Source organism: Drosophila navojoa, chromosome 5 (genome assembly GCF_054131105.1).
Source record: "Drosophila navojoa isolate 15081-1374.11 chromosome 5, UAZ_NAV_1.0, whole genome shotgun sequence".
NCBI lineage: Eukaryota > Metazoa > Arthropoda > Insecta > Diptera > Drosophilidae > Drosophila > Drosophila navojoa.
Window position 1 is genome coordinate 9,188,834 of NC_142893.1, and position 14,653 is coordinate 9,203,486.

Consider the following 14,653-nt stretch of genomic DNA (forward strand, 5'->3'; position numbering starts at 1 on the left):
ATTTCGTATAGCTACCTCCGACCCTCCCCCGTTTCCAAGAATAACATAGGCATAATCGTATAGATTGGAGTATGAGCTGTTTGTTGCCATTTGTCTGGGCATCTCTTCGAGCACACATACTTGTTTTTATTGTCAAACTTAAAAAAGAAAAAAAAAACACAAAAAAAATTACGCCCACCCCTCTTTTCCCTACAGACACACACCCGCGATCGCCTGTACTCGATGCGACAGATCATGTTTGCGGGCAACGTCTCAACACACTTAAATGCGCAACTGCAATTGTTCGGTTATATTTTGTAAGCTCCTGCTGTTGCTGCTCTTTGTGCGATTGGAAACGAATTTGCGCGCCGAAAGCAAAATATTGAAGCGTACGAAACGCCTGACTTCACCCGTCTTGGACAATCGGACACATGCCGCGGCCAAATATGTTGTCTCCATACGTTCGCGTACGCCACAGATTCGATTCGGGGACAATCATTTCTGCGTTGGCACTATAATAGCACCGCGGTACGTCCTAACCGCTGCTACCTGTACAATGAGGTGAGGTGTATATAGTATATCTCAGCGAGATACATCTGCTCATCTCTGCATCTGTATTCATAGCACTTTTATGGTACCGCACCAGCTCCGAGCTATTGTCGTAGTCGGCGGTACGCCAAATCGTCTGATTCGTGTCGCCCATACAGTCGTGAGGAACGTTCAAGAAATTACCGTATCTAAAAATTTCACAGAGAATTTCAAGCATAATATTGCGCTTTTGAAGCTGACGAAATCATGGCCAACCGATAATCCCAACATCGATATCGTACAACTGCCCCAATCAGCTCCCAATTATAGTGTTGAGCATATGGTCTTTGGCTGGGGTCGCATGTATAAGGTAAGAGAAACCACTGAACCACTGAGCCACTAGAAAACTGTAACTGCACCACACTTCACAGGGTGGTCCATTATCTGGTAATTTACTGCATATATCTGTTACGCTACTGGATCATGAGGCGTGTGAGAAATTACTCGAAATTGTGCATCCCGAGACAATCTGCGCTGGCAGATTCGAACTGGGCGCCGACGAGAGTCCATGTGCGGGCGATACGGGCGCACCACTGATGGCTAACAATACATTGGTGGGCATCGTATCGCAGCGTCTGGGCTGCGGCGCAAGGGCAGTGCCATCGCTCTACACGGATGTTTGGTATCACATTGACTTTATCAACGATACGCTACACAACGCGTCATCTAGGCCAACTGCAAATCATACCACTTATATTCTACTCCTGTGGCTCTCAGGCATTGCGCTGAGACGTAAATATACTCATTGACAAGTATTGGATTGTACAAAAAAAAGGGCAGACCCTGGGGTCAGGCTTGCAGCTGGCATGGCAAAGGTTCAAGTTGAATGGACGCATAATCATGGCCTCGACAAGGTTCGAGCCCTAAAGTTAATGCAAACGCCAGTGAAAACCTTGAACCCTAGGGGTAAATTTTGAGCATTTAACTGTGCAAACAGAGCTGAGTCTTTAGGTATTACGGCGAATCGTACAGTACGCCTAGACTAAAGGGAAAACTATGATTCGCAGAGCCTTAGACCAAGGCACTCTGAGACTAGGCTAAGGGAGAAATCATATTTCACTATTTGAAGAAAACCTATAGTGACATGATATAAACTTTGATCACTAAAATCAGTTAGATCTCAAGATATACACTTTTTTTGACTATTAGATTAGAGGCTTGGGCAAGGCTATGAACTGAAGAATGAAACGAATTCCCAGAGTGAACTTTGAATAGGCTTTGAGCTTATACACCTTTTACCAAGTCCTTATTCTAGTTTATTCCCAGGCAAGCCCAGATTCAAGAGTTTAATAGCTCAAATTATAGAGCAGATCTTGAAAGCTTCATACATCAAAGTATTTCCTGCACGCTTCAGGACATAAGAATTCATCAAACTTCTAGCCTATCTTTGAGGCATGTCAGACCAATCAGTGCCCAGCTAAGTCTTCAATTAGAATACATTTGCGATAACAACTATAATTGCTCTTGAATTATGAATCAGTGTATTGCCACTATTACGCATGCTGATTAAATGCGCCTGCCTAGACTCGCCTGCACATCTCCAGTGCTGTAAGCCGGCATGCAAATCAAGCTCTTAGCAAACACTTGAATAACAAGAAGATTTACATACAGTACTTGAATCAATTTTTATTGTTTAAGTGGTATGAAACTGCGTGTGTGTGTGTTAGCTGTGTATTATTTGTATAGCAGAGCTGTAGTAGCACTTCAATCAATTTATTGTTAAGGTATCTAAGATATATAAGATATCTATAGCTTACGTTGCCCAAAGTATCTTCTGCTTAGCTGAACAACTATTAGATGCGCCTATGGTGGCATCCATTGCCTCCGTGCCTAATCAGCTCGAGTTACTGCCGGGCCCACTTCAATTTGCGTTAAGTTCAAGTGGCTCTCGAAGTAAGTTAAGGCCATCGTCGGTCCATCGCAATCAGCGGCTGCCAAATCCAAATTTAAGTTCTTTATTGCGCTGCTTCGTTTTTCTGTTTCTTTTTTTTTTTCGGGGCAATTAAAATGCCTCGCAGGCGAGGCATGAACGCGGCTCGAGTTTGTGGTAATTAAGAGCACGGCTTTCCAGTCGACAGTCGGTCATTTGGCTGGTCACCAGTTCGAAACATTTTGCAGTCCATGTTGACCTAGCAACAGCAGCAGAGTTGACTGAAAAACCAATCGAGACAAGTAGTAGCTGGCAGCCAGGTAGTCAGGCACCAGGCTGACCGTTGGCAGGTGGCTGCTGGCAGCTGGCAGTCGACAGGTGGATGTAACCACCCAAGCCAACTGGCGCCCACTCGAACCCACTTGATGGCCCGCTATTGCTACAACTACAACAGCATCAGCTTCAGCTTCAGCTGGAGCTAGAGCCGTGTTTGATTTGATTTGTGTCCCAATATGCGTGCGTCTGGCTGGCAAACAATCAGCGTGTGCTAAAGACAACAGCCGAGCCTCCACAAGACACAAAGCTACTCGATCGAGAGCTGCTGATGATAGGCAGACGCATTGGAGCTGTCAAATAGCCGTTGAGTTCTGCCAGGGCAGCCAAAACACACACACACACATAACTGACACCGAACTGAACTGCCAGAGCAGAGCGTAAGCTGACTTTATATACAGCAGCAGAGAGTCGACATCGTTTACTCAGCCCATCCACTTTTTGTTCCTTCTTTAAGCAGCAAAGAAATTTTCAGAGACATTGAAACTCGTTTGAGCTAGTATTGGTATAATGAACTGAGCTGTCTATATGTGTGTATATAGGAATTAATCTGTAAGAGAGCAGCACTAGGAGTTTCTACTTTCAGTGTAAATTATATTTGTCATAGATTAAGGCAGAGTAGTATATATATTATTACAAATTTATATATTAAGAGTATGTATTAATAAATTCATTTTTAAAGCGCTTTTTAAATTAATTGTTAATAAAATTATAAGTGAATAAACTCATTGTTATACACATAACAAAATAATGATAATAATAATATAATTTAATAATAATTTTTTTTATAACAAGCTACAGAGTTTATCATCATGATAAAGCGATTATATGTAAATCTAACCAGTCTAAGCTGGAGATAAAAAGGAATCAGCACAGTTCCTATGAATGAAGTCAAGAAATACATTTATTTACAAATTTTATATTAATTATATTTTATACATATTTACTCTATTTAACTTCATAATCATGAAAACACTCAAATTAATTCATCTCTCATTATATACAAAAATGAATACAATATTCATGCTCATTTCTTAGCACATATTCAGCTGCTCACTTCACTAAGCCATCGCCCTCACACACTTCGCAGATACAATATCTTAAGCGTACGTAATTCACAGCTATAGATAGATTTAGTCTAAATGCAATTACGTAATGATTGCAATCAGCATTAAGCTGGAAATTGTCATTGTCATATCGAATGCGAATGAACTGAACTCGACGAGTGCTGAGCTGATAAATACAAATTTGGTCTATTGGAGGCGTTGCCAGCCGTTGCGCATATGTCATGAAACATGGACAATAGACGCCACCTGCGCTCCATTTGTGTAATGAATTTTGTGCGACAGCAGCGTCTCAAGCACTCAGAGTTTTGTGCGGCGACAAGAGCGCAGCTCCTTTTGCCACTCGACACTTGCCCGAGCTGCTGCGCTGCTGCGCTGCTGTAGGCAAATGCGTAATGACGACATTAATGCAAACGACTTCATTTAATTAAACGCCTACAAAGACAGCGATGGAAAGAGACAGAGAGAGAGAGAGAGAGAGAGAGTGAGACTGGGGGGCGAATGAGTGAACCCAAAATGAAACTGAAAATGGTGTCCTTGTCATAGTCATCATTGAGGCAGATAAGAGCAGATATCTGGTAAATATCGCAGCAGCACTCATACGCCTCTTTGTACGCATGAATGCGTATTAAGGTGCACGCGCGCCGTGGGGAATGCTGATTCGGGCATTCAATTTGTGTGTGGGTATCTGTGTATGAGTCTGTTTGTGTGGGTGTGCGACAAGTGGGCGTGGCATGCTGGCGTATGCCGGCTGGTGTAATAGTTGTTGTGCGCACGTGCGTGTAAATACTTATGTATATGTATTTATATATATATGTGTATTATTAATGTCGGTGTGTGTGTGTGTGTGTGTGTGTGTGTGTGTGTGCGACAGGTGTACAAATGTCCAACAGCAGCAGGCAGCAGCAGCCAATTCAATTAGCAAACGCAGACCCGCAGCAGCTGCAACAGATCCACAAAGTAACAGCCGACTTATACTAAACATACATACAAATATATATACATATATATACATCTGACCATTTAATAAATATATATACACACATACACATACATATAGACATTCGTTTGTGTACTCTCATATTGGGCAAAGTACTAAAGCTTAGCTGGCTTTTTATTCATAATGCTTTTAATAACCTGGCCAAAAGTGGACTTTTCTGGCCACAGCCAACAAGCCTGATGGCCATCATTTGCTGCTTTCTTTTGCCACAGACACAAATTCAATTTGAACAAAATATTATCCATATATGAGTCCAGCATAAAGTTAAATAGCCAATGGGCTTAACATTTACACGATATATGTATATTCAAGTGTAATAAAACAACTCAAATTGTTAGCATCGAAATTTGTAAAGTTGCAATATTTTTAATTGTCAGCTGCAATTTTATTTAATATGTCAAGCGATGGCAGTTCAGGGCAATTGACACTTGCAGTAAAAAAAAAAATATTTTTAAATAAATGTTGAAACTATATTTTCATGATGCTGATGCCTTAATCAATTGTCACTGAATTGAATATTTATATATATTTTTTTTTATACATAGAATTATGGCATATTAAATATATATATGTCTATTGTATATATATAAATTCTATATATAATGGAAAATAAATAAATGTTTAGTTCAGTAAAAATTGACAATGAGATAAATAAGATATTTTAAAAGTAAAAATCGTGCAAATATTTGTATATACTTGTGTTCATTTTTTTTTTCATTGCTTGTTTTAATTATTTATGAAATTTCAAGAAAAAAAAATATAATAATATATATATATATATATATATATATATATATATATATATATAAATAATATTTAAAGAATATATAAATACAAATTAAATGATAATAATATATGTACATATAAATAAAAATAATATAAATATAAATAAGAAAATATAAATAAACACATAAATGTATTCACATTTCGCTCAATTTTACTATCCGTATTTCATTACCTTAGCCTCATCTGTTTTCATTTTTATGGCTTTATTATTATTAGCTTTATAGTCTTTTGTATTTCGTCTACTCTTTTTTATCAAAACTCAACTCTTTCTGTCCAACTGCCAGCATCAAGATCAGAAGTTTACTTCAAGAGCAACCGTACATATATTATAGGAGTATGGTTCTGCTTGTCCCTCTCCTCGTATTACTCATTCACTCGTTCCCTTTCACTCAGCCCCTCGGCTTTGCCTGGCTTAACTGAGGCATTCGTAGCGCGAGCGTAATTAGAATTTTAATATAATTGAGTAGTGCAGCTCTGAAAGCAGCGCAGAGTAGAGCTCTCATTGCAGCTCTGTGTGCGGTGACAGCTTTACAATTATACGCGTATATATAGGTACGATAATCATAAACCTTGTCAAACTCTAGTCACAAATTAACTCGACATTGTTTCACTATTACATTGAACTTAGGTCAAAATTACTCAATGATTAACATCCTCTGCAGCTGAGTAGTCTCTAATCTACTACCCAATAAGAAGTATACCTCTCTGCATCTACTAATTAAACATATGTATATACATATATATTGCAAAAAGTCTCCCATTAAAACTTTTTGTAACGTATATAGCAATTTGTTACTTCGTCAAACAATTTAATGTTACCTTAGAATTATATTTCGACGGCATGGATTGCTCAACTTCTATGAGGAATCAATGCCTACAGCAAGGAAAGCAACATGTGCCGCCCTAACCTAACTTTCCCTTCAATTAGCTACCAAAAAATTCATCGAACTAGGCGAAATTCAAGGAATAAAGCTGTTGGCAATCTGGCAACCTCGCAATTACGTGTGAACAAACTCCAAAAGAGTCTCCAATTACGCATGCCATTGAAGGCCACACAAGCTGCAACATGTTGTAGCAAGTGTAGCAGTGCCGTTAGCAGCGCATTACCAAATGCCATGACTCATCTCGTGTCGGCCAGAGTCAATGCACTAAGCACATATATTAAATTTTTCAACAAATTCAGCGCGTTTAAGTGACTGCGCTCATTAGCAGTAGCAGCAGCAGGAGCAGCAGGAGCGGCAGGAGCGGCAGGAGTGGTAGCAGCAAACCGTAGCTGGAGCAGTGGTTAGTGGACGCCGTGCACGTGCCACATTCACATGCAGCACGCAATCAGATCTATATGTATGTATAACAGTAAAGGCAAATGGCAGGCCAACGACTGGGAGTTGCCCTGCCAGCATAGACGTTTATATATAAGGAAAAATATAGATTTATAGAGAATATACAGATGCCCTAAGTGCAACTGCTGCACTTGGGTGAATCTATGTGATATTAAAAGTTGAATAGATCTTTGTTCTGGGTGGAATATCATAAACGAGATGGGAGATGGGAATATGAGAATAGGTCATTCTCTAGAAAAGTCTACTTTGTATAACTGTCTTGAGGTCAAAGAACTTTTTATTATTTAAGTGTGAATTGGTAAAGCTCTTGATTAACACGACAGTTGGCAAATTATCAAAAAGAATTACATCAAGTAGATTTTTCTGGAGAAGTATCCCCTATTTTTTTAATACACCTAATTTCCAGCTGTTGTGGGCAAGCGAACATGTCAAGTACAATTCAGCTCATCCTGCCGATCAAGCATAAATTCTATTATAATATATAGCAGAGCGACTGAGTAGTGTCTAAGTAACTCAATACCTATTTATTAAATTAAATTAATAACTATAATATTTCCAACTTAATATTCAAAACATATTTTGTTTTTTAAAGAACTTTATCCCTAAGTTACGCTACTGCTACGTCTACCACTAACATTTCTTTCGTCACATATATCATTACAAAATCAATATACCCAGACAACTCAGTTTGGAATTTGGTTTAGGGCATTCAAAAGGCGAAGCGAGAAAGTATAAAGGGCCAACGCCAAAAACTGTTCATTTGCATGCGCTGGCGCTCATTACATTTACATTAAACTTTTAATATGCGCGAGCATGTGCAGCAATATGTGTGCATGTGTGTGTGTGAGCGATGCGGGTGCCATATGCAGGCATTGAGTGACGCTTGGGCTGCAAAACGTGTGGTCCGCACAGCTGTCTGGCCGGGCAATTTCTTAATTTCCCCTGAAATATGCAGTTAATTACATTTGACCAGCTGCGATTTGTAGCCGCAGCTGCACACGTGTGCCACACACACACACACAGGCGTACTTTATTGTTTTTTTTTTTTTTGGTTAGTCTTAAGCTGCAGCCGCCAAAGCCAAACAGCTGCAGCTGCAGCATACGCACACATATGCCTGCCACATGGGGCAGCCGTATGAATGTCAGATGAGCTCGCTGCAAAAAAAAAACCGACTCCGGGCACTGGGGGTCACTCACACACACACACACACACACACACATGCGTATATATACAAATATATATATATATATATATAGATATATGTAGCTGCTCAGGCATTTGACACTCTAAAGCTGCCTTGGTATACTAGAGGTATAGCTGCGTCCATGTGTGTGCGTGTGTGTGTGTGTGTGTGCGTTGTCAAGTGTAAGTGCATTTCGTTATGAGCTTAGCAGTCTTATAAATGTTTGCGTATTTGTTTGCTAGCGTTATTTGCCCCCAAGTGCAGTCGCCGTTTGCTATTTACTTGATGTTTCCTGCCGCTGAGCTGTTGTGTATGTGTATCTGCCTCCCTCTCCCTCTCTCTCTCTCTCTCTCTCTCTATCTCTTTTTCTCTATCTCTGTGTATGACCTCTGTCACAGTATCTGTGCATCTGTTGAGTGTCTCTCTAGCTGCCTTCTGTGTATCTGTATCTGTAACTGTGCACAGCACATAAATATCTAAAGCGTTCTTGAGTAACTGCTCTAATGGATTTGGGTTAAAAATACACTGTGTACATGTGTATATGACTGTGTGTGTGTGTGTGTGTGTGTGTTTTATGTTGCAAGGGCATGTTGAGGGCATATACAACTGTACTCTGCTCTGCTCAGCTCAGCTCAGCAGCAGACTGCGCCGAGTTGTGTGTGTGTGTGCGTGCGCTTGTTTAAGATTTACAAATTAGTTTAATTTAAATTAGAATGCAACAGAAAGGAGTAAATGAAGTTGATTAAAACAGAGACAAGCACTTAGCAGTTAGTTTAAATGTCAATTGCTAACTGGATAAGTCAAAAGCCAGAGCCACTCTATATACTAATTAAAAAGTTTAGCAGACGCATCTATACGCACAATACATATACAGATAAAGGTGCATATGCATGTACGTGTATTTGAGTCTTTGGATAAGTGTGACATTCCTTGAGGCTCATTTAAGCAACATTTGTTGAGTTCGGCATTTTGCGGGTAGCATATTTTATGCATATCTGCAGCAAGGAAAATTTTATAGCATACTTTCAAGGGCAAGCTGTTGAGATGATTGATGATTTATAAGAATATATGTATACACACATATATATATGTATATCAATACATTATGCATATGCCATAAACTTGCCATTTATGCAATGAATGAAACTTTTAATGACAGAAAACATTTTTATTCAGCTTATTTGCTAATGGAAAAGCTTAAGGCCAATGCTCTCATATAAATGTGATGCTTGGCTATTAAAGTCTGTCGATCAGCGACATTAATTTATACTTTAATAACATAGTTTAAGTGAACTAATAGTTAGTCTGATATGCCTAATGCTAAGTGAAGCTTAGATAGTCAAGAGTTTATCACAAAAGGTCAATATGAATTCTTATAAAGCTTTTCAATCTGCTTAGCTTCAGTTTAAGCTTAAATTATAGTGATTTTCACAAGTAATGTATTATTAATATTCTTTTAATTTACTTATTATTAATTTATATTATGATAAATTTTATAAAATATTGGTATAAATATTTTATATTTTATGAAAATATATAATCTATAATATAATTTTAAAATTTTATTTTTTTGTTATCATTATTATCATAACATATTTTTATTTTATTTATTTTTATATTATATTTTTTTAAATTTATTTTATTTATCATCTAAATTCTATTTTCTTCTTTTAAATTTTTTTTATGTTTCCTTTTTTTTTAAATTTATCTAATTTAATATTTATATTGTCTCCTTTTTAATTTTTATTTTTTTATTTTTTAAATATATATTTTTTAATTTGTTTTATTTATTATTTATACTGTTTTTTTTTTTTAATTTATTTACATTATTATTTATTTGTATTTCTACTAGTTTTTTTTATACCCAACTTAACCCTCTGTATTTTTATATAATTTAATTCATATCTTATCCCACCTGGCCCACTTGCCCCACTTGCCCCACTTTCTGCCAATCTCAAGTCAGCCAAATCAAATTTACATATATCAATTAGTGTCAACGGAAGTTTCTTATAAAACTCACATTTGGGACTGGCCAAATTGAAATTATAACGTTAATAACATAAGCTACACTAATATCAATACACACACAGCACACACACACACACACACACACACACACACACACAGACACACGCATATATAAAAGGGGTTCTGGCAGGACATGAGCAACAGGACCGAGCAGCATATTAAACAATTTTAAGCAAAAATTATATATGCCATAAAGACATTCCGGCGCACAACTCAAACACACACACACACATGCATATGACATAAACGTCGCCGTTTGCTGGGCAGAGTGTAATAACCGTGTTGGGCCAACTTATTGTTTACGACGTGCTTAGTGGCAAACTTGGCTTTGATAATGAAACGAGCAAGGCATACACACACACACAAACACTGTTACACGGACATGCGCTGACAGTTAACGGCAATTGCGACAAATACCACAAGCGCCAAAGCAGTCGCCCCATAAGCACATGGCATATCATTTGTTTCCCCCCACAAAAAAAAAAACACACACACACACATTTTGTGGACGAAGATAGTTGCATAAACACCATCAGCAAAAGTGTATACGTGTGTATGTGTGTGTGTGTGTGTGTTTGTGTGTAAAAGACAAAGCAACGCACGTGATGTGATTAGCACAAAGCCGCCAATGTCGCCAACTTGTGTTGGGCCCCAAACTTCTCGGGGCTTAGATTTTAATTTTTGTCAGCGATAAAAGTGTCACGCCCACTAGGCGCTAGCCCTGAAAGGGACTTGGGCTTAATGCTTAACTATGCAGCCTGGCAGGTTGTAATGTAATATGTATGCCATGTACGCATATACAATATGCTCTATATACATACATACATACATATGTATATCACTCGCACTCTTTAACTTCTGCTGCGCCACACGCTGCGTATGCGTAATGTCAGCTTCTATGGCTGTGTGTGTGTGTGTTCGTGTTGGCAAATTTATCAAATTTTAACTAATTGCGAAAACTGGAAGCTTTTTGCTGCATATGTCACACGATGGCTGGCAATGGCATCAATCGGTTCAATGGTCAATCAATCAATCAATCAAGCCAATAGCAGCAGCAGCCGTAGCTGACATTCTGCTCAGCCCAGCCAGCTCTGACGTCATTGGCTTAAGCTGCAGCTGGCCAAACGCTGTTTGGATTAAAAATAAAAGGGGGTAGTAGAGGGTAGCCAGCCACTTGAATAGCGTGTAGACACACATACACACATATAGACATGTATATGTATATGTATGTGTGCATATGTATGCTAGTTATAAACGAGCTAAGCTTATCTGTTCAAAACCATTTTAGCTGGCATCAGAGATGCGAAGAGTGGAGTAGTTTAAAAATGAATGGGTAAATACAAATATTTATCGATAGCGATAGTTATCGCACAGTATATACAAATGAAGGAGTGGATATATATATGTACATGTGTATACATTTATGGTAGATTAATATAAATAGATATCTCTCTGAGCTGTAAGTATTGCTATGTATAAGCTGAAAATTGGACTGCTAAGCTGATTTCTTATAGAAGTCTATATCAAATATATATTTGAGATATCTCTTAAAAGTTACAAGAGATTATAGGAGTGAATAACGTGTACAGAATTTCATATAAAAAGCAAGTAGATATATTGCTGATGGAAAACCTTAAAAACACCGATAAAAAATATATATATACATTCATATTATATTAGAGAATTTTCTGTCACGTTATGCATCTTCATTTACCATATAGTTTATTATAATTGAAGCAAGCAGAGAAACTGTTAAAAGTCCTGATTGCTCCTCAAAATAAAATCCAAAAATAAAAATTTTTAGAGGCTGTTAAAATTTATCTTTCAACTTTACTTCTACTACGTGTTATGTATGAATAGAGAAGAATAGAGCATAAGACCTATACATATCCATACCTTCTAGCTTATCTCTCACAGACCCAAAACACAAGCCTACGTAAAGGGTATACCCTTATTAACTGATTAACACGATAGCCATCTTAAAGGGTATTCTCTAATAGAGCACTCTCAGCTGGCGCATTTTGGCTTTTGGGCCTTTTTAGGCCCTTTTGTGGCAAAGGCAAACATGCAGCTGGTCTATCTGTCTCTCTCTCTCTCTCTCTCTCTTTGACTCTACTTTGCTGCCAGTTTATTTTGCATGCCACAAATAATTTCAAGTTTGGCAGCTGTGCTGCAGGAGCAGCCTATGCGGCGGCCAGCAGGCAGTTTGGCTTCATTGTTTCGCCGAGAGTTTTACGGCAATGCCAAAAATGCCAAGACAAGGCAGGACATGGCAGACGCATCCTGCCTAGCTGGCATGTTTGCACAGTATGCGTGTGTGTGTGTGTGTGTGTGAGTGCGTGTGCGTATGTGAGCTGCTGGAACTCAAATTAAGCTAAAACCGCTTCAAGTTGCAATTTCCGACGCTGCAGCCATAAAACAACAACAAAAATGCCTCAAGGATATGAGTGGAGCTGCAGCAGCAGCAGCAGCAGCAGCTAGGGCCAACAACAAACTGTAACTATAATTAAAACTTTACACAGATACATGAAGGGAAGAGCGAGTGAGAGAGAGAGAGAGAGGGCGAGGGAGGGGGGCACGCAAGTGAGAGCTACACATCGGCACATCATGTATGTAGTTCATGTAAACATGAAAGATGCTGGGCGCCACACTCAAGCAAGATGCTTAAATGGAATTAATGCATTAATCGCTTTGGGCCCGCTAAGCCGCTTGCGGCGTTTGCTAATTGACAAAATGCACAGCAACAACAACAAGCACCAACAATAGCCAGCCGCAACCCTTGACCTTACGCTCTGGCTAAAAATATAAATATGATATATATGTATTTATATGTATATAAAAAAAGTTAAATTAATTTCTGTCGACAGCTACGCAACTTTCAAATGAATTACACATTCGCGGCACGCGGGTCAAGCGGGCGTTGCTGGCGCTCAAAAGTGGGGGCGTGGCTGTGGCGCGTTGCCCTTTACATAGACATATAATTTGTGTGTTGGGACAGCTTTTGCGGCTGGCCGTTTGCATAATTCTATTTGTTTTTAGCCGCGCGCAACAAAACTTTGCCCTTTGCCCCTTGGAAAACTGTTAAATTGTTAAAATACAACGAACAAAAAAATTGCAAATAAATTGAAAGAGTAAAAAAAAGGGCTGCCTTCCAATAACAACAACAACAGCAACAACACTAACCAATTACATTGTATTGACTTTTCAATTTCATTTTGGGGGCAACTTTTAAAGTGGCCGCCGCCGCCGCCGTTGAGATGAGAAATTGCCCAAAATTTGCTGCTGCTGCTTCTTTCCCTCCCCCATCCCTCTCCATCTTGCTGCTGATTTTGGTAGCATGTTTGCTTTGAGCTGCTGTTGTTGGTTAGTGCTGGCTGTTACTCCGGCTTTCCGCCATTATGCCATTAGCTGTGGGCCAACGTATTTAGGTCACATGATTCCAATGCCTCTGCATTAATGGCTCCAGCACAACGACAAACCGGACAAACGGCAAAAAGCCCCCCAAAAAGAATAACACACACACACATACATATATATATATATATATATATATATTAAGAGCACACTGGCACGCCTACTGGGCGGAACAAAAAGGGGCGTACGGCAAGCAGCTGAGTAAATGTGAATGCCTCAAGTCGCAGTCAATTCGAGCCAAGCATCAGCACAGGGCACGGCACAGCACAAAGGATATCAAATTTAAGTGCACACACACACACAGACACGAATACACAGACACACACATCAGTATTGAGCAGACATTAAGGTGCGAGGGTCGTGAGAAAGGTTAGAGAAAACTATGCTGATGCACTCGCAAGAGAAATCTTACGCTGTTAAGCCTAACAGTCATTGAAATGCTAACATTACTCTGTTAGGTTAAATTCCCACTCACACTGTTAACAGTGCCAGGGACTTAACATAGCAGCCAGCATATTTAACTTTTAGGAATAACAGAGCAGCACGAGACTTAACAGTGTGCCCAGTATGTAAACACATTTCGCTCTCTCTCTCTCTCTCTGTTAAACGTAACAGACATTTAGCATTATGCTAAGCACTTCTGCCTATAAATAACACATACGTAACACACATACGTAAAGCCGGCTAACAGCGGACTGTTACTCCAACATATTTATTATAAATGTAATTAAGATTTAGGCTCAATTGAGTGCAATATATAATTCATGAGATTTTTAATAGAAACATTAAACTCATAATGAAGTAAACAGCAAATTGAGCATTAAGTCAAAGGTAGTAAAATTTTAATTGCTATGCATTCGTAATGGGCCAATTTCATGGCCATAGCTAAATGCTCGAGCAGCCCTCGCCCGCATAGCAATGCTTGTGTGTGTGTGCGTGTGTATGTGTGTGTGTATGTGACCTAATCGCATTGAATTTAATGTCAAGCTATTTCTGTTCTCATACGACTGCCTGCTGCTACTTTCCTTTACTTCTGTCTTTTTTCTGTGTCTCTCTCCCTCTCTCTC

The 14,653-nt window shown here is 38.9% G+C and overlaps 2 protein-coding genes across 9 annotated transcripts in view; one reads left to right on the top strand and one right to left on the bottom strand.

Moving 5' to 3' along the window:
• LOC108653694 (uncharacterized) overlaps positions 1-14,653 on the bottom strand; it is a 94,348-nt gene that overhangs the window by 32,483 nt on the left and 47,212 nt on the right. The gene's annotated exons all lie outside the window — the stretch shown is intronic.
• On the top strand, positions 156-1,323 carry LOC108653700 (chymotrypsin-2). Its single transcript, XM_018104418.3, has 3 exons — positions 156-540; positions 604-877; positions 939-1,323. Exons 1-3 carry the CDS (start codon positions 266-268, stop codon positions 1,314-1,316), a joined length of 927 nt encoding a protein of 308 aa, XP_017959907.1. The 5' UTR covers positions 156-265; the 3' UTR covers positions 1,317-1,323.